The sequence below is a fragment of the Gymnogyps californianus genome, chromosome 20, assembly GCF_018139145.2.
Source record: "Gymnogyps californianus isolate 813 chromosome 20, ASM1813914v2, whole genome shotgun sequence".
Taxonomy (NCBI): Eukaryota; Metazoa; Chordata; class Aves; order Accipitriformes; family Cathartidae; genus Gymnogyps; species Gymnogyps californianus.
Genome location: NC_059490.1, coordinates 4916252 through 4938492, shown reverse-complemented (window position 1 = coordinate 4938492; position 22241 = coordinate 4916252). Strand labels below are relative to the sequence as shown.

At 40.1% G+C, this 22241-nt stretch overlaps 1 protein-coding gene across 6 annotated transcripts in view; it reads right to left on the bottom strand.

The window, feature by feature from the left end:
• The window catches only part of CUX1 (cut like homeobox 1), a 284502-nt gene that overhangs the window by 158615 nt on the left and 103646 nt on the right, over positions 1 to 22241 (bottom strand). For 5 of the 6 annotated variants that reach the window (XM_050909117.1, XM_050909118.1, XM_050909122.1 and 2 more), the window contains one exon: positions 12535 to 12582. The exons of the other annotated variant lie outside the window; for it this stretch is intronic. In XM_050909117.1, the coding sequence (XP_050765074.1) occupies positions 12535 to 12582 (48 nt within the window). The remainder of the gene's footprint in view (positions 1 to 12534; positions 12583 to 22241) is intronic. 6 annotated transcript variants of the gene reach the window in all.

The window sequence follows — 22241 nt, the reverse complement described above, 5'->3', positions numbered from 1 at the left end:
TGACTTGTATAGATTAGTCTTATGGCTGATAAGTGACTTGTAGAGATCATTACGGCGAGGATTAAGGCCAGAAAACCAAAGGACAAGGACAATTGTAGAAATTACACAGAAGCACAATGCACAACATATAAACCAAGAAAAGACTCGAGGGGAGGAGTCAAGGAGGAAAATAAGGACACGGAAAGCATCTGCACAGCGTTTGGCAGCAGCAACGAAATCTTGAGAGATTCGGCGAGAGGTTGTAAAGAGACAAGTTATTGTAACACAATACAAGACCATATTTAGAGAAACAAACCAAATTCCTATTTTGTTTACATCCCCCCGAAATCTGGATTAATTTATGTAGCTTGGTGGAGGTGTAGTGTAACTGAAACCTGACCTATTTGCAATTTACCAATTAAAAAAAAAAAGAAAGGTATTGGAAAGGTGATAAACCAGCAGCAGAGGCCAAAATGATGGAGGACGTGGAGAGCAGATATAAATTCTCAAGAAATGCTGGCCATACTTGTCTTTTAGAGTTTACCAAGAAAGGCTACGGAAAGGCACTTGGAATCTCACAGGGCATATGATGTGCTGGAGAGCGAGGGATTGATGGTTGTGAATAACCCATTTATTAATTTGAATTCAAGCAATCACAGATGGACTGATGCTCATTAGGGAATGAGAACATAAGTAATTCGGTTAGAACATTTTCACACAAAGAGTATTTGAAATTAGAATATGGAACAAACTGCCAAAGGCAGAGAGGCACCGGGTAGTGTAAATCAATGCTTGGGAGTATCAGAAACCGTTTGTGAACGGGTGAGAAAGGAGGGGGCACCCATAAGAAAGACTTTTGCAGTTGAGATATTTCATGGGTACATAAAGACAGACTTTGAAGGCCAAAGCACACCATATGTTAGACTTCCGGACTTTAACGTTCCCACATACAATTTTCTCTCGCTGCTGCTCAGCAGAGTACAGCCAAATTTAAATTACTATTATTAAATACAATTAGCATTACAGAACTGATTCTGTACTGTACTGTATTTTGAAAAATTCATTTGCCCCTTTTACAAAAACCAAAGCATTTAAAATGCTTGCATTTCTGTGAAATAACAGGCTGGATTTGTTTTCCTATTACAGTTTTTTCACATTCTAATAAAGGGCATTTGTACTTGTATTCTCCCTAAGTATTACAAAAGGTATGGTTTATTCACTCCTTACCGGTTATATAGTGATTGAAATATAAAACAGAATTGAAACAACATCTTCCAAGGAGATCAGAGACTTCCTGACGGAAGCAGTTTGTAAATCACAGGAACTTTCACACCTTTTTTTTCCCCCCAATTCAGAACCAGAACTCTAAACAATCCCACCAGGCAGAAAGGCTTTTTTATGATTTAGTTGTTAAAATATCAATCAATCTGTCTGGTTTAAAGTTCTATTAAAAATGAGCACCACAACTATTTTATATCTTAAAATAAAATTTAGGAAAAGCACCATGACAACTTTAACTGGAATAAAAAAATAATTAAGTATGCCAGCTTCCAGCTGTGTGAGGAAATAAGGAAATATAGGATGAAAAAGACATCAAAAATAGCAAAATATAAATGAAGTCCAGAAACAGAGGAAACAAAGCACCGAAATGATATGGAAGTAAGTATTTGGAAGTTCACTGAAAATTTTTCAAATCAAAGTAAAATTGGTTTGGGAGCCAACAAGGATGAGCTGCAATCGGCTCACGTTCAAACAGTTGAACTACATTATAAAACTCTTGCTGAACATTTTTATTTGACTCTAAAAACTTCAGGGACCCTGAAAGAAGTCAACTTATAATTACACTAGCGTAGTCTTGACATAAGCTTAGCTCCAAATCTTAATTTATCTAAACCAGGCCCCATTACGTCTTCTCTGACTAGAAAGAAACAACAGTGACCTCTGTATTCCCCACCACCCCCATAAACATATGTTCACTTTTAAGTTTTGGCATACTATTTGTCTTGATAATACCACTGGCGCTATACTGAGATAACAGAAATGAGACACTAGGAATCCTCCCTCCTTAGCACACTCTTCATCTTTAAAATATCACCGGAGCTATATGGAGGGAGCCGCAGCGAGACACCGTTTGAGAGCAGTCCTCCCTTTATCCACCTTATTTTTCCAGGTCAAGTGCTTTCATGAGTTGTTGCTCGGGGTACCAAGTTCACCCCGGAGGCTGAATGACACCCTTCCCCTCCATAATCATCTCTCTGCAACTCGCCCGTGAAGACCTCCTTGGTCTGCTCCCATTTTCCAGTGCCAGAACGACAGCTGGTTGCCCGATGTTACTCCAGTAGCATGGACAGTCTATTTTAGAAATGCTTGGTCTCAGTCTAATATCTACTACACCTGGCTAAAATCAAAATATCGTCAATGAAATTAGTGGTTCTATCTCCACATTTAGGTAAGCACCAAAAATCTGGCCACCTATGTCAGGGAAGATGCTGAATGTAGTTTTATCTGAACATTGCCTCCTTCCGTTTCAGCTATGCCCAGTCAAGTTCAAAGAGATAAAACCAAAGTCTGCGGCTTTATTTTGGAATCTGTCACTCTTTATGCACTAAGAAATCTCAGCATTAATTAAAGTCTGACGTTTACTGCCCCACAAATCACCTGGATTCTGTATTCAGGTTTGCAGAAGTGGGACGCTCTTCTGTGCTGTACTGTACGTGGTATTGTCTCATCGACTGCAGTCAGACAGAAGGCTGCACAATTGTGTTTCTGAATTTAAAGATGAAACAGGAAGATAAAGCTCTTTGCAAGGAAGCTGGGACTGCCAGATGCCGGCACATTCTGCATCGACACTTAAATTCTCTGAACTTACAGATATCAGCACATTAACACATTTGCAGACCATGAGACCGGCACGTGGCCACGATGTGTTGCTCCTGACAGATCAACTTGGATCATTCAGCATTGCTGTGTTTCTCTTTTGTTTTTAGACAACTCGGCATCCCAAAGACAACTCCTTAGTGAAGCAATCACGTTGCTTTCTGTGTCTATATGGCATTACTGAAATATTGGTGATTTACTTGCAGTACAATTAACTGAGCATCCAGTGTCTCAAACACAAGCATTCACACAACGACGCTAAATAGGAATTTTGTAGTCCTAACTCTTCTACTTATCCTCATTGTTCTTCAGTTGTAATTCTCACTCTTATTAACATGAAAGATAAGTCTTTTACTATCCTGCACCCAATCTGGAACTAACTTATCAAGTCAAAATAAATGACTTAAAACAGAAGTTATCTTTCTGTTCTGATTTTTAATAAATGGATGCCTTAACGAGACACACATCCCCCTTCATTTGCAAGGCTCCCTTACACATCTTTTGTCATATTGTTTTGCGTCACAAAGTTTTTCCATTTGTCTTACTTCGAGCTACCAAAATGCCATTAGGAATTGTAAGAAACATATTAAACAAAGGGAAAAGCATGATAACTCATTAACACACCATTATTTTAAGCCATGCTACATTCTTGAATAGCTGCCTTGGAATCAAACGGTGGTTATAGCAAGCATTATTAATGCTATGCAATGGCATCAGTCTTTCTTTGAAGCCATTACAATAGAGCTTAGCTGCTCTTTCATATAAAACAGTACATCAGTTGCTAAGGTGGTGCACCCCAACAGCTCTACAACACACTCTGTATGTGTGGATTAGGAAGCACGCAGGGTATGCATGCAGTTGGCTTGACTTCCCTTTCTTAATACCAACAGATATCTAAATTAATAAATAAATTAATAAAAATATAATGTTACAATTTTATGAATTAATAAAAATATATAGTTCATCATCTCAATTTATTTTGCAGCTGACGAAAGAAAAAGTAAAAAAACTATTTTTTATCTTTGCTGCAATTAAAAGATTTTTGAAGTAAAATTAAAAAAATTATTCCTGTGCAGCTGCTTAAAGCATATGGTGTGTATTTTAGCTGTGCTATAAATTCTTTAACAAGAATAAGGACTTCACAGTGGATACAACACCAATCTGTTTAACAAAGCTGCTTGGGTGCAGTGCATAGGTACGCTACCAGGAAAGAGCTTGGGAAGAGCATGCCTGCCTCACCAACTTGTTGGTTTAACCTCAAGTTAAGAAGAGAGCTTTAAGGACTCAAATCCTTCAACTTTTCAATTCTGCTTCCCTCCACTGTGAAACAGCTACAACCTTGAACCCTTGAAATCTTCTCTTCCTTTCATGCCCAGATAAATCCTGATTTTCCCAGACAAACAATGCTGCCATCCCCTGAGGAAAGCTCAGCTCCCTCGTTCTCACAGGACAGCTTCTTGTTGCTTTTCCAATCTTTGATCTTCCTTCCCAGTAAAACAGCCCAGCCCAACATGTGCCTCAAGATATTGACAGCAGAATGACAGCTTTGCTTAAATAGCTTTTACTATTTGCCACCCTGCCTTCAGATCACTGCGACAGCAGGTCTGCTATCATTGCCGAACCTCTCCTGGATCCTTTGATAACCCATGTGTCTCCCTCCTCAGACCTCTCTGCATTTCTGAGCAGCGTTTCTCAGTTCCTGCTCTCACTCGACTCCTAATCCATCCGTCGGGCAGGCACCAAACGGAGCAGCCCTGCTCTCTCCTCCTGCCTCAGGCCATAGGCTCCCGCTTCTCTTGCATCAGATCTAGCCATCGCACTGTTGTAGCATGATTCAGCTCACTGACTCGATGAAAAACTAAGCAATGAAGGAGAGAAAGAATTTATTTTCCATCATGCCAGCAAACTGAACTGACTCATCTTGTGCATTTGCTAGACTCAGCACAAGGGAGGAGGTGGGCACCTAGGGCTGGGGCAAGGACACTTGCCAGCATCAGTCCCGCACTGGCATGGATTGGGTATGGCATGAAACCAGAGTGACAAAATATGGATGGCAAAAGGAGGATCAAAGTGCCAAATGTTATGAAAATTCCCTTCCCTAACTATTCTATCAATCAGTCTCTATAGTATGAAAGTGTATTAACTTTGTTAATATATATATTAGTTCACATTATACAGTGTAACATAATGAGGTAGTAGAATTTTACTGGAGACTTTGGTATTGTTCATGCTTAAGTAAAACAAACTAAAGGACAGCCTGGTCCTGGAAATAAGGACTTTGCTTCATGGAAGCTTAGAGCTGTCCATGAATGCTAAAGGATACCCCTGGACAACCAAGATAATGCCAGCATCCTAGCCTCTCTAGCACATTATTTAAACCCTCCCAGTGTTTTCTGGTGTCATAGATAAGTAACTCTAGCAAGACTGACTCCAGGGACGTCTGGATCAAGAGACAAGCAGCAAGAATGCTGCAGAAATATAGTTGATTTGCGAAGTTTTACTCTGATTACTAATCAGTAGTGTGGGTGCTAGTGATTAGTCAAATCGTGTTGTACCTGAACTTTTGAAGGGTGTAAGAACCCTGTGTGAAACCACATTTGGGGTGCCCCAGTTTGGCTGGGGCACCTCACACGCATGAATAATTATTTACCCTCATAATTCTATACTTTGCCTCTCTCCTCGGTCAGCACGGGCCAGTCATGAATTTTCGTAACACAAAAAAGGTAAAACACATGGCAGGAAGTAAGAAAAAGACGACCTCCAAACAGGGGACGCATACCTCCCCCAAAATTGAAAGAACATCTTTCTAGAGAACAGATCAGCAAATTATTCGCTACGCCACTAACCAGGGAGATGTCAGAGCTTGCCACTTTTGATCCTCGAGGTTCTGCAAGAGCACAAGGTGGGATGGAGAACATCTCCTGCTGCGGCCAGCCCAGCCATGCTTGGTGTGGCAAAGTGGGCCAGGGGAGGAAGGAGAGAAAGCAGTGCTCCTGCCAGGGCAGAGCAGCCTGCGCTACTCGACATCACCTCCAGCTTCCCAGCAGGAGAAGGAGCTACACAGTCGAGTGAGTGGGTGCTTTCACCTGCCTGTCAGCCTCTCCTCCTGCCTCTGTGAACAGTGACCTAGAACCCACAATCACTTTTCTCCCGTATGGATGATCCAAACTTTTGTTTATGTACTTTAAAAAATGAGGGCAGAGGAATCCTTGCAAGAATGAGCTCATTAACTGCCTTTGTGCAAAATCCACCTGCACATACATACCGAAATGTAACCTTTCGCTAATAGTTTATACTGAGCTTACCCTCTTGCTTCATTATGACAACAAAGCAAGACCAGACACTGGCTTGTACAAAGCTTCATAGTAATTTTGCAATAAATACAGAAATAATTCTGTATTTGGAGAAACAGGGACTGGATTATAATGATACTCGGCAGAATACCGCGCCTGGCACAGCCCTCCCATCCCCATTCCTTCCAGCAGACTTCAAGCTCTCTTTTTTTAAAAGGATGAGAAGATACTCCTGACACTGCGAACTGAAACAGTGCTGCCTGTCTGAATTTTGCATAAATAGTTTCCCACCACTGTTAGCATTTCACCCAAATGCATGGCAGCGGCATAGCAGGCCTTAATATAGACAGCCCACCAGCTGCCAACAGAAATTTCAGCACTTTGTCAATTATATAAAAATAAGAGGATTTGGGCTGATCCTCCCCAAAGTTACCCTAGTAGTAACTGCTGTCTCAGTGCAACTTGCCTGCACACTGGATGGGATGGAGATGAACCTGCAAAAGCTTCAGAAAGGTGCACGGTGCCTATTGCTTGCTTCTGGTGGTATCTGTTAGGTTTGGGACCTTGCCTGTTATCCCAATAGCTGAGGTTTGTCCCAGGAAGGTATCAATATGGGAAGGAGAAAGAGGTACGTATAGGAGAGGCTCTGACTGTATTTGAGAGTTTCTACAGTTCTGTCCATCAGCCTGGAGTTAAGTGTCTCTTCTCTTGGGGATGTTTTCGACCCTGCAGCCCAATGCCAGCAGCAGACATCCTACATGCTCATCAAGGAGAGCACATCTGCCTTAGAGACGCTGAAGTATATTTAAATCATCTTCCTCAGGAAAGATGTTGTTTAAACTGCAATCAAGCCAGCCAAAAATAAATAAATAATCATTTACACACTTGTGTAAACAAAGAAATGAAACACTGCTGAGCTGCCGTTACCCCAAAAGCACGCTGTGCGCCTCTCTCCCTTCCCCGCTAGCATCGGGAAGCAGAATCGAGACGAAGCACAAAACTGTCCCCATGCTCCTGTTATACAAAGGAAATTACCCACCACCCACGCCCCGTGGAGTGGACGTTAAAAGAAAACAATTACCCGCCAAAAATATTAGATTTACTCCATTTTGTTACACGGAGTGGTTTAACGGGACTTTCATTGAAAAGCAGGAAAGCTCTGGGCCTAAATCAGCGCGACGTGAGCTCTGAATTTTGATGTATGCTGTTGACTTCCCCAACACAGAGCAATTTGTAATAGCTTTGCCACGCTGTTGTTTTCAAAGCTCCTGCTACATCACAAGCATTTATTTCTGACCACAAAATTACATTTATTCAACAGAAAGCAGCTCAGGGTCTTTAAGAGGTTAACTTCTGGAGTGCTTGGCTGCTCTCCAGCCTCTGTACTAGAATCAGTGCTAACGCAACAGCACACAACAGCACCCAGGCTAGCCGTGATTAATAGAGTGCTGAATACGCTGCTTTCCACATACACACACTTTTCATTCCCTTGCTTCCATAGATCATGGACTTATCCTCAAAATATCTGACTGAAATTGAATTTGGCTTCTCTCTCAACCGTTCATTTCCTATGTTATGCAAGGTTATATCCTTTTCTGCATGAGCAGAACCAAACCAGCTGCAGCTTTTGAGAAGAAAATGTGTTTTCAATTATGAAGCTGGCCTGAATATTGAACCACAGTTCTACTGCTACTCTAATTGAGCCATCATGGAGCGAACCTACAGGAAAGAAATTGTATTAATTAGGTTTGTAATTTTAACATAAGGAAATTAAAGGGGGTAAAAAAAAAAATTAGTATCAGCTCAGGAATACTCCTTCAAAATGCAGAAGGAAAGTAGGTCTGAAGTTGTTTAGGCACACACATTATTAGAGTACTCCTTCAAAGGCATGATTAGTAGTTCCAGCACACCAAACTGATTTTCAGCTTCTGTTGTCTGCATATGGAAAATTATTAAATTACTCGACTGACCAAATTAATAGTTTAAAGAGCAATTCAGCTAAGTGGGGAGCCAGAGTGGTCTCATCAGAACGGCAATACCCTTAAAAGTACTTGCTTTGTGAGAAGAATATAAGAAATGGTTTTCACAGAAATAAAGTCCAGTGTGTTGTTTTGGAGTATGTGCCTTAAAGGGTTCTCCAAATGAGGGATTACTGCATTACTGTTGGACAGTACTGTTATGCCACATGAAAAGAATGCTAATGACCTCAGGAAATCCTTTCCCAGCCTTAAAATATCTATTTGATGACTTCACAAATACGGATTCCAACATTAGATTTCCATACCACAACTCTAGTTCTGTAAATTAACATAGCCCAAGAACATAATTTTTTAATTTTTTTACTTTTTTTTTTACTTTTTTTTTAAGATTTCATGTACAAATATCCATCCACTGATGTAAACATGGTAACACACAATGATCTACTCGGAACACAGCTTACTGAGATGGTTGCTTGAAGGAGTGCCTTGCCAACTTGCAAATGATATATAATCATTTTATGATTGAGTCATAAAGCTCTTTAGCCTTTTCTGATTCTGTCCTGTATTTAGCCCAGCATATGGTGAGCAAACCATTAATAAGTTGCATCCTCAGGTAAATGGTAAGAAAAAAAAAAAAAGAGATTTAAGCTAGAAACGACAGGAATTTTACACCTCTTAAATTAATGACTTCTGTCTTGCTCACAAGCCTATTTACACCATCCAGGCCTTAAATCTTCCAGAAAAACTAGAAGCTACCCACAAACATCAAAAGAACAATACCATCTGCTTTGAATCAGAGACAACATTCTGTTAATTTAAAAAAAACCTGCATTCAAATTTCCATTAAAATCCTAAATAAGGAAAAAGTACTATAATAAAACTATAGTACAGTGATGAATTAATAAGGTCTCACATTGAACTAGGAATGCATTTTAAAATTTGTAGTATGCTAAATTCCATTTTATAATGTTTTTACTTTAACTGTCATCATAAAAAATCCAGTTACTTAAAGCACCGAGATCTATACAAAAAAAGTTATTTCCAACTACTAATGGAAACCGCATATTTGATAACTGGAACAGTTTTCATCTGAATGAACGAGATAAATATCTACAGAATACAGAATGTTCCGGTTCAGAGGGGATTATCTATAAATTCATATTATACTGGGGGTGGGGGGTTGGGGGGGGTATCAATATCTATGCCTAAACTGAAAAGAAAAATTGGCTAAAGTGACCTGTGGATTTATTTAAAAAAGTCAACTAGCCACAGGTTTACAAGCAGATGTCCCATAAAGCATGCTTGGGAGGATATTTAAATACGTGAGCTTAAGTTCACCTCTCTCCAAGTCACGTCAGGCTCACTGAGGGTACAGTTCAAGGACAGTTTAAGTCAACCTCAGCTGGCACATTTGCACTCCTCCTGCCCTTGGCTTTGCTCTCCTGGCCTCTCTCCTGCCCCGCAGGCGCCTGCAGTGAGCTGCTTCAGTGAACCAACCTGGCAGAAAACTAAGCCAGCAAAAAGGGGAAAAAACAGAAAACTTTGTGCTCGCCATGGGATCACACTAGCAGAAGTGCTGAGGCAAGGCAGGAGGTGGGGAGCCAGCCCTTAGATAGGCAGGAACACAACAATGTCCGTGTCAAGCTACTTAAACACCTTTGCTCGTTAGGGAGCTGTCTGTCCCTTCTGATTGTCTGCACCTCCCTAGTGCCCAGAGCCCTGTGGAACACAGTCACTCCACATGGGATCTGCAAAAGCCCGCTTCCCTTCTGAGGTGGAATCGTAATTTATTATTGCTTGGACATGCTAAAAGCACCTACCTAGTTCTCTCAACTAGAGATCAAGAAAAGGATGGGGCAATAGCAGGAGGGGCGGAGACAGGAATCAGAGGCAAAAACGTGGTAGAGACTCTCCCACATGGTAAACAGAGAAGCTGCTTCATGCAAGAACCTTTTTTCCTAGCTTCTGTATGAGCAACCGGTGAGAAGAAGGTGGTGCTCCAAAGTTCAGTAATACCATCCACAATGCCTACAGAGGTGTGAACCAGAGCACTCCTACAGCATTCCCTACCTGCTGCTCAAGGGCACTTGCTCTCCAGCAGAAGGGACTCTAGAAAACATCTATTTTCACTACTTCTCCGCTTACCTCTGTTTTATTTATTTACTCCATTGGTTTTAAAAAAAACCAAAATCCTAGTCTGGGGCTGAAAACTGAAGTCTATGTAGTGGAAGCAGGGAACCCTATTATGAACGGATCACTCCCTATTCCTGCTTCCTCCTCCCTGCTCACGTCCCAAAGTACACGTACTGTGTGACCAAAAGGTCCCTCTGCCTCCTCCTCCCAGGACATTAAATATCACCTAACAGGTAACACTCATGCTACTGCAAAGCAATCCTACAGAGCTCGTGGGGTGGGTGTCCTGCCCCCAGCAATACTGCTTGCCAAGCCATCTCGGGGGAGAGTAAGTCGAGGCATCTCCAGTGGATTTGAAATGGAGAAAAGCCTATACGCTTAACACAATTTGTTCTTGAGACACCTGGAGCATTCATCTCATGATCTTTCAGAAAGTCAGCCTTAACAATAAACAGAGACCAAATCTATATACTGAACAATAAAATATAACTCAACAGAACAGGCTAATATTCTTGGTATTTTGTTTTGTCTCCAAAACAAGATACAGTAATTACATCTATAATCAAATACCACAATTCACAGTTTAATGTTCTACATTTATGTAGTCAATCATGATTAGTTCAGGTTTTTTAGGTTTCTAAAACCCTGTATAGATTAGGGAGACTGGAATCACCGGCTCAGAGATTCAGCAGCACAATCTTGTAACGTATTTGTGCTTCATTTACGTAAGAGGGGATTTCTACCAACAAATTTTACTCTTGTAATTTGTGAGGCTGAATTTATACCAACGTAAACTTGACTTTTACATTAGTGAAGCAAAACTACAGGAGTGCGTATGAGCCATACCAAGGTAACAGTGAGCGGTCTCCAACAGGCAAGATCTAATGGGAGAATCTTCCTTCACTGTAGCCAAATCTGGATTTATGATTCTTACTTGATCCTCAGACATTCCCTTCATTAAAGAACAGTGCTGAAAGCACACATACACTTTTCACTCAGTGCATTGCAAGCTTGAAACTAAAGTGAAAAGGTTTTAAGAGCACTGCAATCCACTCGGAGCAATTTTAAAGTGTAAATTTCCATTGGCAAACAGACTCACACAAGTCATTCTTTGTTCTCACAAATTACTATTAGATATATCAAGGACAAAGTTGTCCTGTTTATTTATTTATTTCTAGCAATACTTGGGAAATTGGGTTGTAAAATAAAAAATATCATACTGCTTTTTAGATGAGGAATTCTTGCCTATTTGGGATACATATTTAGTAGGATGTACAAGTAATCAGAAATGCAACCCTCATTAGAGATAACGGGAGTTGTGTACTTAATTCCCTATGCAGACTTCTGAAAACACGCTCCTGAATTTCTCTGTGCTCTGATGGGAACAGCAACAATATAAAATCAGCCAACAACTTATAGATTGAGAAAGTAAAAAGTGTTGCTGCTTTAACACAGCTAACTTTAAGAGCAGAGCTCTACAACGTGTAACAGAGTGCAAGCTATAACCTAAATCTACCACCCTACGCAGGCACTGATCTTCATAAGGAGAAATATAATTCGCAAACTTCATACACGACATTTTCCTAGAGGCAGTACAACAGCTCCCATCTGGCCTAAGCACTCACATGAAGTGAGCGCTTCAGTGCTGTCCACAGCTAAAATGTAAAACTCTGTAATTGGCCCAGCTGCCTTTTCCTATAGAAATTCTCCAAAATAACAACAGTTGGCTTTTAAACTTGTGATCACTCTAATCATGTGTTTCTTAGCGGAGCGGTGTGAAGAGAAATCAAAGTAAGAGCCAGCACCAGAGCTGTTAACGCTTTCTGTTGGTTTTCCAACAAACACCTGCCAACCTAAGGTTTTCCATCAAGCCCTCTAGAATACAATGTTTTACAGCTGAAAAGGTTGACAGTGAAAACTATTTGTAGTATCTTCATATTTTTGTATACGTACATTACATTGCATTCATTAAGCGTTCAAACCATCAAGTCACTGAGGCATAGCGAGTTAGCATGTGCCACCTGAGTCACTGCAACGGTAAGCTTATGCTCAGGTATGCTGAATGCAAAGTGATTTGACTCGTTTAGCTTGTCCAGCACAAATCCCGCATATCACACACATATCCTGCACACAGCAAAATGCGGAAGGGCTGAACCCCTGCCATGTTCTCTGCTCAAGGGCTCTGTACCCACCCGGCCACGCTGAAAGACTGCCAGCACACCAGACTCATGTGAAGCAATATTGAAAGCACTATGAGAAGCATAAGCTCTTACCTCTCCCTGGAAACTCTTCAGTAATGGAGCTACCTGTTTGCGCAGGTCCTAGAAGACAGAAGCAAGATATTTCATCAGAAAAATCTGAAAGGACAAGTAATTGTCACGTTTGTCCTAATACTATTTTCAGTTCTGAAATACTACTTAAATTCTGATCACATTTTATGGGAACTTTGATTAAAATAAAAGTACACCTAGAATTAATTTGAAAAAGTCTGCATTTCCAGTTTGACATACACCTGTATCTGTTGCAAACAGTATTAATTAACAAAACCGTAGCGATGTTGGGTAAGCACTGAACGTCTTCAATCTCATAATTCAGCTGCAACACTAATGCGATTAGAAGTAAATGCCTCTATCTACCTAAACAGCAGCTACACCTCTGAACTTACGCCAAAGAAATTTCCACAAATGGAAGCTAGGCTTAAAGGAAGATGACTTTGGACCATCATTTCAACTAAGAGTGTTGCCATTTTGTAATAGGTCTATTTTATTTATTATTTTCTCAAGAGTGCTCTGACTTGAGCCATCAGAGAACTGGAGATAGCCACATTGAAGAAGACAGTATTATTTGTTGGTTTCTGTATAACTCAAAATTTCTTCTTCCGAATTACAACACACTTACTGCTACAAAATTCACTAAAATACTGCCCACAGAATCACTCGAAAAGTTTATAGCATATTTTTACTTAGCAACCAAGATAATTTAGGACAACAAAGTTATACCTGTCTTGCATAAAATTCTCAGTGGCTCCACTTTTAAGCTGGTTTGGGTCTAATTCACTTACAAATTCTCAGAATTCTCAGTACGTGCATGCCTGAAGAATAAAATCCTGTAACTTTGCAGAGGACATTGTATTATTCATGCACAGCTAAGAAGCTGGATTCCTATTTTTGCTGTGGTATTCCACTGATGAGGCAGAAGCAGCAACTTCATACTACGCTTACAGCTAGGAAGAAATCTGTAAGAGGTATAAAACAATAACATGATGCTGCATCATTTAGGAGGGCAGCACTGATGCAGGTTACCTAGGTAAAAGGTGGATTTCCCATCCTTGGGGATGTCCAAGGCACAGCTGACCAGACCTAGTGTGGCTACTAAAGACCCATTTTTAGGGCCAGGTGAGATCTAGTCAGCCTCTGGACATTCCCTCCACCTGAGAGTCCTGTGATGCTCTGAGAATGCTGCTCACAACTGGGACAGTCATGAACTGCTTAAGTAACCATGAAATCTTCCCAGCACCTTAGCTACCCTGAACCTCATGCAAGAGGTCACAAAGAGGTCGTTGAAGTATTTTCTCTCTATAAAAAGGGTCCGTTGAAGCCTTGGTCCTTTCGGAAAAGGTGACCTTAAAAAGTCGGGAAATTCTCTTTTCCAATACATTTACTTTTACATCTAGAGTCATGCAACATATTGGACATTAAACCACTCACCAAAACACCCTCAGCCCTGGATTTAATCTGTTTTTCCTGAAGGAAAAATAGGCTTTTGAGAGAAGTGATTTTTGTCATTTAACTGACAAGTCATGCAGAGAGTTGGAGTATCAGGAGTTCTCCCACGCCCTGAGAAATGGCTTAGGGGGCCAAACGCAAATGAAGCTATCAAAGACAAACGATCAGCCAAATTTCACTTCTTACATGGTTATTGCACTAACATATAGCTAATCCCTATCAAGTTAAGGATAATGTCGCAGCTTTATAAGCTCCCTCTTCAGCACCAAACCAAACAACGCTTCTGTTCTTAGACCAAGTCAAGTCACCTAAAAGTTTCCTGATAATTTCTGCTGTCTGTTTTAGGACCCAAGAAGGTTAGATACTGTCTTTGTATATCACAAATGTCTAGAAATTATGCCACTACCAAAGCAAACAGCCAGGTTGAGCAGCTTTTCCCACTTCCCAACTAATCTGGGAGACCAGAGGGCTGGGCACATTTTAGAACATGTTTTCTTTGTAACTTGATGATGATGACATTGAGGAAAGTAACAATAACCATCGATGGCAAAATAAATGCCCACATTCAGGAACAAAATCTGGCATGGTAGGTTTTAATGCACAGTGAAATTACAAACAGAGACATTAGATTTACAGTCACGATACTGGCACCCTTTATAAAATCAGGAAAAATTATACCGTCCAAGCAAAGCAACATTTCTTGAAATAAAAATCTCAGCTGGTAGGAAATCATCGGTTTTAGGGCTTCTGTCCCTGGTATTGCCTCTGAATTTACTGACTAGTTTGGCACCAGCCAGCAAATTGATGTCAAAACTGAAAGCAGAAATACAGGAGATCTAATTCCAGACCAGCCCCAAGTCTCTTGCTTGCACAGCTCTCAAGAGCAGCGCATTATTCCCGCTGCCTAAGCACACGGCATAAGCGTCAGAAATCACCCCAGGTACTCGGCAGATGACAAAGCACCGCAATGGCATTCAGTGAAGTAAAGCGCAGCCAGCTCTGGAGACAGGAGAACGTAAGCCCTGCTCCTCTCTGCGTGCGTGGCGAGCTCTAGCCAAGAGCCTGCTATTGAACTGCATTGTCTGACACGTACTAACTTTTGAAAGACAGGATTTGCAGCACTTTTTATTTCATGATATAAACTATGTCAGGACTTTCCCTTCATATTCATCTTTAATAATGAGAGATGTTGTTGTTGGTTGTTTATAGCAGAGAGAAGAGGGAGAGAAGCAGGGGTGGGAAAAACGAATAGAAGGGGAATCCCAAATCCAAGAAAACAGTTGGTCAAGCTGTCAAAAAGGGAGAAAAGCTTTCAGGTACAAAATCTGATTCCCACACATCCTTCATTTAGCAAATTCAGGATGCTAAACACTCATCCCAGCAATCAAAGCGTTACCAAGCAAAATTTGTGCCATAATGGGAAAACGTGTTGTGCTTGATTTAGACAGCAGCTTTTGTTGTTGGTAAAACTGCTTTTAAAACATTTCATGATAGAGGAGAAGGCAGCTCAAAGTGATTCAGTCCCACTGGCAAGCAATTGGTTATACCACAGTAATCAATCTGGGGCAATCCTGGGACACGTTGATCATTAGAGCACATGGTTTAACAGGGTAAAATGCTTTGACAACTTGAAATCTTAGCAATAACTTGAAATCTGTTACAGCTGAACAATAGAGACAGAGCATCCCACTTCCATTATCTTCACAGAGCAAACAGTCTAAGAAAAGTAACTGCAAGGAATTTGCTCCAGTATTTTAAATGCAACCAAATATGCCTTGTGGGTAGGTGGATAAATGGCACACACCATAACAAAAGGCATAAACACTTCTTCACACCATTTTTTGCTTCCTCCCCTCTCTTCCTCCCCCCTTTAGAAAGAGTTTATAGGCTACTTTTATAATTCCATCCTTGGCTAAACAGCGTCAAAACTTTAGACAGCTTACAACAAAAGGGAAGTAAAAATAAACAGACAGAAGTCAGGAACACATATGCCTCGAGTCACCAGCTAAAACTCTGCTGGTGAGATTTATTTTTGGCAGTTTGGAAAAATTCCTCATCAGACTTTGTCTCAAAGTATTACACTAACATCAAATAGAATTTTACCTTCTTTACACTAAACTGAACAGAAAGAAGGACGTTCAGTTCAGACCCGGGGGAATCTGTAATGTTGGTTAGCAAGGACACCATATGATTTATTATCTGTTTAAAGTGTAGTGGCCTTTACTGCCTTGGCTGTGATCAAAACAGGAAAAGCAACCAACTCCAGCACTCGCATACAGCTAGCAAATCATTGTGATCAAGCAGAACAGCTAAAAAGGGTACATGCAACTGAACATTAAAACAAATGATAATTCATCAACACAAATGCACTGAAATACTCGAGTACTCCTATACAATCACATTATTTGCCTATTTTTCCATGCCATCCAAACGTGCGCATTCTCTCTCTCTCTCTCTCTCTCTCTCTCGATGATTTATCAGGGTAGAGCAGTTTTCTGAAAAAGGCTCTATCACAGACAAACTCAATATCTGAAGTAGAGACTATGAATTAGGATGCTGTATCATTATCTGAATCAAATGTGATAGCTGAAAGCTAATATAGCATTTTCCCTTTACAAGAGTATAAGCAACGAGTTTATATTTTGATCAAGTAGCTACACAATGAAATCTGAATCCAAATAATTTTTAACTCCCTTTCCATTCTCATTAAAAATAACTCTATGGAAAATAAACCGAGAATAGATCTATGGTAAAAACCTGGGCAACAAATGCATCTTTCTGACAACTAAACTACATTATTTATTGCTATCTTAATACACTGTGTACAGTACAAAGGACATCATATCAATGGTCAGGCTACCAACACTGTATTTGTAATTTAGTTGAGGTCTGAAGCTACACAAGCACCTTCTGATCTCCTCGCAGACTGCTCCATCTCATTTACCTCCAAAATGCTTATCTCTAAATGTCACAACAAGAGTCCTATGACCCTGGTTTGATAAAGTGGTCCAGCAAGGCTAAGCTTGACCTATACACCTTTATCATCTACAGAAGTATTGTGCTCTTGTAAAATAAAACAAAACAAAAAACTAGGCAAATGTCCTATCGTATGCCTCCTGCGCCACATTTCCTGTGATTTGTTCTATATATCGTCTACTCGAGACACGCATTGGCTGGTGAATGTCACTATGTCTGGCAGAGAAATGATAATGAGAAGCAGCCCACTTGTATCAGCATCGGTGACATCATTAGTTCAGCTGTCACAACCTATTTTTGAGCTGCCTTATCACCAGCGAGATGCTACGGCTTTCCTGCCATCTTACCCTTTCGCATTTCCTTCCTTGTTAGCCCACACGTAATAAGGAACTAACAAGTGGCCCTGCCTCAAAATTGGCAGGGCTGAACATCCAGATACTTTCTTATAAGAACTTATAAAAATTTTAAAAAAGAAAGAAAAAAACCAACGCAGAACAAAACCCAACACATATTGACTGTGCGGGAAGATATTCGTCAGCTCAATCAACATGTAAAGAAGAAACAGCACAGCCTCAAGAGGAACTCTCGTGTCAAAAACTGGCAGCCAGGTTTAAGCCCCTCTTTCAAGAGGCAGCGTGCTGGTATGACGGATATTTGTTTCTTGCGATGGGGAGGATGTTTATCTGTGTACCCTCACAGGCAGGGCTCCATACACTTTGTCCACACAGCTATTATCTCGGTAATGTTGTTGAGCTTCTCTTTCATATAAATATAGCTGAAAGGGGGAGAGGTAAAAAGCAGCCAAGCATGAAGGATTTGGGAAGAACGCTGGCATCAACTTCCGAGGTGTGTTTGATTATTATAAACTTCAAGGACACAACTTGTCACTGTGAAACACAGAAATCAGCAAGTTACCTATAATTAGTAGTAAGCAGTTCTGCTGGTTAATTAGAGAAAGCCAGCAAGCATATATGCTTCACCTTGCTATGGGTAAATTGGTGAAAAGGTTGGGATCACTCAATCAGATGCTCACCCACCAATACACAAGTTTTAAATATTATTTCTTTGCACCCACAATTATGAAAAAATCCAGAATATGCAATTTTTCCACCAGAGATCCTGGGCACATGTGACTGGAGGTGTACTAAGTGAAACATTTAAGTCTTTATGTTTGATTAGTTCCAGCAAGCTCCACTTTGCTTTGCTCTAAAAGATATGAAACTGAAATCCCAGATAGTTGTCCAAACAGGTATTACACAGTAGCTTAGATGACTTATTTAATTCCTAAAATATAAGGCAAATTAAATCATATGAGCAAACAATTTATTGCTCAATTTACACTATGATTTAATGAGATATAAAACCTCTTATTGCTTAAGGCTGCTAAAGTATTTACTTGAAATCCAATCATTAAAGAATGAATCATGATGTTATCAATTTTCTATGATATTTTTAGGTATTTTAATTCACTAACATGCCAGTATTTTCTCTGTACAAAAAAAATCTTTTTAAGTTACATTTATAGATATGTTTCAACCTAGCACAATGATAAATAAAAAATCTTGATTTACAGTAGCAAAATGTACACCACAGTACTTTCTGAAATATTTCAGCTCACAGATCGTGTGCAAATTCCATTAGCTTTAATTATTTATTAGCAGTAGATTCAGATTACTGTTCTTGACCTATTTTTCAGTGTATGGACCCACCCAGCAAGAAGTGAAAAAATATTCCATTTGTGAAAGGCTGATTTAGTGAGAGCAGACCTTAGCTTAAAGTAGAATATTAAGCAAAAACACATGCATTGTAATTCAGGGGGAGAAGCTTGCACTTCAGAAAGGTTAGGAAGCGGGGCATAACCAGCCTACAGAATAAACGCTAAGAGAGAGTCCTTGAAAAGAGACAGAATTTTTGCTGCTTAACCACCTCAGACCATTTTGCAAAATTGCAGCCACATGACAATCCCAGAAGGAAGTGAGCCTCGACAGCAGACATACAGAGGAGTTTCAAGACTTTCTTTGTGGAAATATCCTTGTTTCTACCAAACTCTGTAGACCATGTGGGTCCTAATAAGCCACGGGGAAATAGGTCTAGAGTGAGCAAGCATGTGGGGGCTGGTCCTGTGGTCCCTTTCACTGGTGAGGAGGCAAACCGTGCTCTTCCCAGGCATGAGAAAAATGGAGCATCTGTGAAGGTGTCTACTTGCCACGTCGCCTTGGGTCTGGGACTGGCACTTTACTTTCAATGGAACTACTCACTTGCGCGAGTCTTAATGGAATCGTCTTATAGCTTCTTCCAAGTTAAAATAAACAAAAAGCTAACAAGTTTACTCTGTGCCTATGCAGCAACGTATAAACAGACTGGTTACCTTCACAACTGTTTAAAAAATCAACTGTGCGAAAGAAGAACGGTTGCACCCATATATACGTATGTATGTGTATATATATATAAACACATACACGATATAGAATAGAAAAAGATTTTTTTTTAACTGTACAAATTTAGTGAACTATGCTTTTTAGAATCATGTTAAAACCTTGCCGTCATTTCCAAAACAGCAAGTTAACATTGGCTAGAAAAGACATTGAACAGAAACAATTCAGAACTTAAAAACTAGAGTTGCTAGGAAACAAAAAAATTAATTCAAACAAAAATGATTCAGGTAGAGCTTTGGAAGGAGCTAATTCTAATGAAATGAAAGCCTGGTCACTAAAATTCCAGTGGGGAAAAAAAAGGATGACTTATTTAACAGCTCACCAATACACGCAGAAAATCAAGCATCATTTTTAACAAACATATTAATTTAAAAGGCTACATACCCGCTAATGGCCCCGTGGAGATTTTTCCTCCTGCTAACACTTTGTCCCGCTTTCTTGTTAAACCCTGTAGTCCCTGCTGAAGGCTGCAGGCGACACCAAACATGCCATGACAGACCCTTGTCGTGGGAAAAACCACATGTCTGTATCATCCCAGGCCAGCAGAACTACTTATTTATGTAATGAAAAACCATTTGATTAGCCAAATAAATATTTCAGAATCTTTGAAGTGCGCTGTTCTTGCCAGCGGGATAACCACGTGTCAGCGAAACCCAGGAATCGCCACTCTTAGGGCTTAGGCCAGTATCTTTGCATTTAGAAAAGATAATTACTTGGTACTGAGCTTTGTTAAGTACCTGCAGATTTTATTTGATGAGCACATCTGTCCAATAAAACTGAAAGCAAACTGACTGCTTAGTTGTGAATCCCAATAAACAGCCTCATCTACGTTTGTCAAGCTTTAACCAGAACCGCTTTGTCCCTCCAAAAACTCCATGTCATTCCACAAGCTCTCTGCCCCTGCAACTGAGGTTTCCAGTGAGAAAGATCCTTAACACTCCTCCCAAATCACATCCTGCAGGATCTCTCTCCATCCACTACAGCACTCTCATTTTCCACTTTGAAAGTCTATAGAGAAAGAGTTCACAATGCTTCCCTGATTATTCACAATTACAGCCTGCAGAAGAGAGGTTTCTCTTCAGTGTAAAATGGGGAACTTCTGAAAAAAGGTAATTATTATGAGTCTTAAAAAATTAATGTGTCTAATGAGAAGCTAATGACATGGGCCATGACTCTGCAGAAAATGCATCTAAGTACTGTGGTCCAATTAACAACACCAGTTCAAACACAGACTAATGCTTCACATGGTGGATTTAAAAAGAAGAATATTTAATGTGAAACCATAATTGCGCCTGTAATTTTCCATATTCTCTCCACACAAGCAGAGCTGTGTCTGAATCACTGTGACCCTACTTCAGCACTCGGTCTCGCCTTCTTGGATGATGAAATCAGAAACCTGGGTGCTGTCTGGCAGCACTGCGCTCAGGAGATTCGGATTTCTCCTCAGTCTTAAGGAAAAGATGGGTAGGACCATTCAGAAATCTTTAATTTCAATGTACAGTTTTATTTAGGAGAAGTGAGAGTACTAAAAAAAAATTCACGTTTTAGAACCTGTTATTGGTCGAGTGGAAAGATTTCCAAAATACAAGCATCTTGCTTTAAGATCAGGTTAAGTTTCCAAGAAGAATAATTCTGTGTTAAATAGGAACCAGGCTTCATCCTCACAAATACTTACAGACCATATGTAAAGGGGGGGGGGTGCGAGGAGGGGCAGTCTGTGCATTGCCGAGACATCAGAAATTGCAAAATCGTTTTCCCTACTTATCGTTTAAATACAGGTTAAAAATATAGCTGTGAACAGACCATGCATTAATCATACTCTGACATACCTGCATGTAAGAACACAGGTGTATTTACTGATTTATATCATTATAGTCAGCCTTTTTCTATGATTCCAATGCAAGAAAATCTAATACTATGCAATCTTCTAATAATCTTTTTATAAGATTGGCTCACTTAATCTTGATCCTGACCGTTCAGTTTTATTCAAAAGCCAGTTGCTCCTACAGAAAACAAGTTGTTTCATGAGGGCCAGAGCGAAAAGCCTGCTGTCCTGCAAATCCACGTCCTACATTTGCTAAAACTCTTGCAACTGTCATCTTTGCTATCTTTATGTTCTTTGCGACCTCTTCTATGCAGGGAGTCACTGGCTAGTCACCTGCTACGGCTCACGAGTTACCATGCCTTTAGCAGGCATTGCCCTTTAATGCAGCTAAAGTGATAACTTCAGATTCCTACAAAGATGAGAAATTCGAAGAAAAAAAAAAAATTGACAACCTCAAAAACATCAGGATAAAGATCCAAAGAGTTTACTACATCTAATTTAGCATACCTGGTAAAAACACCTCAAAATTAATATAACTGTCATCCTCCTGACCTAAATAAAAAAATACAGCACAGATCTTTTCATGTTGCTTCAGTAAGTGAAGCAATTCAGAGAAAACAAACTTTTGCTGCCTTTACGCTTCCTGGCAAAATTCCTACCGAAACACGCTCAGGCCTATAATGCATATGCTTTGGTAGCACACAGTAGATATAAATGAATCATCAAGATGAAAGAAAGCAAAATCTCACTACAGACTTATTCAATACGTTTACTGTTTGTTAGTTGAACTTAAGAAATAAAAAAACCCACATAAAGCGCTTTTGAGCAGCAGCAGCAGCATCTTCTCACAACTGTAATATATAGTCTCAGCTGGGACTAATTCCCAAATTCATGTGCTGAACTGTGAACTGTTCCAGTATGGGGGGGGGCACACGCGGGGAGAGAAAGAGATAAAAAGACCAGGAAAAGAAACCCAGAGGACTGAAGATTAAAAAAGGATAGACAGAAAGACAGAGACA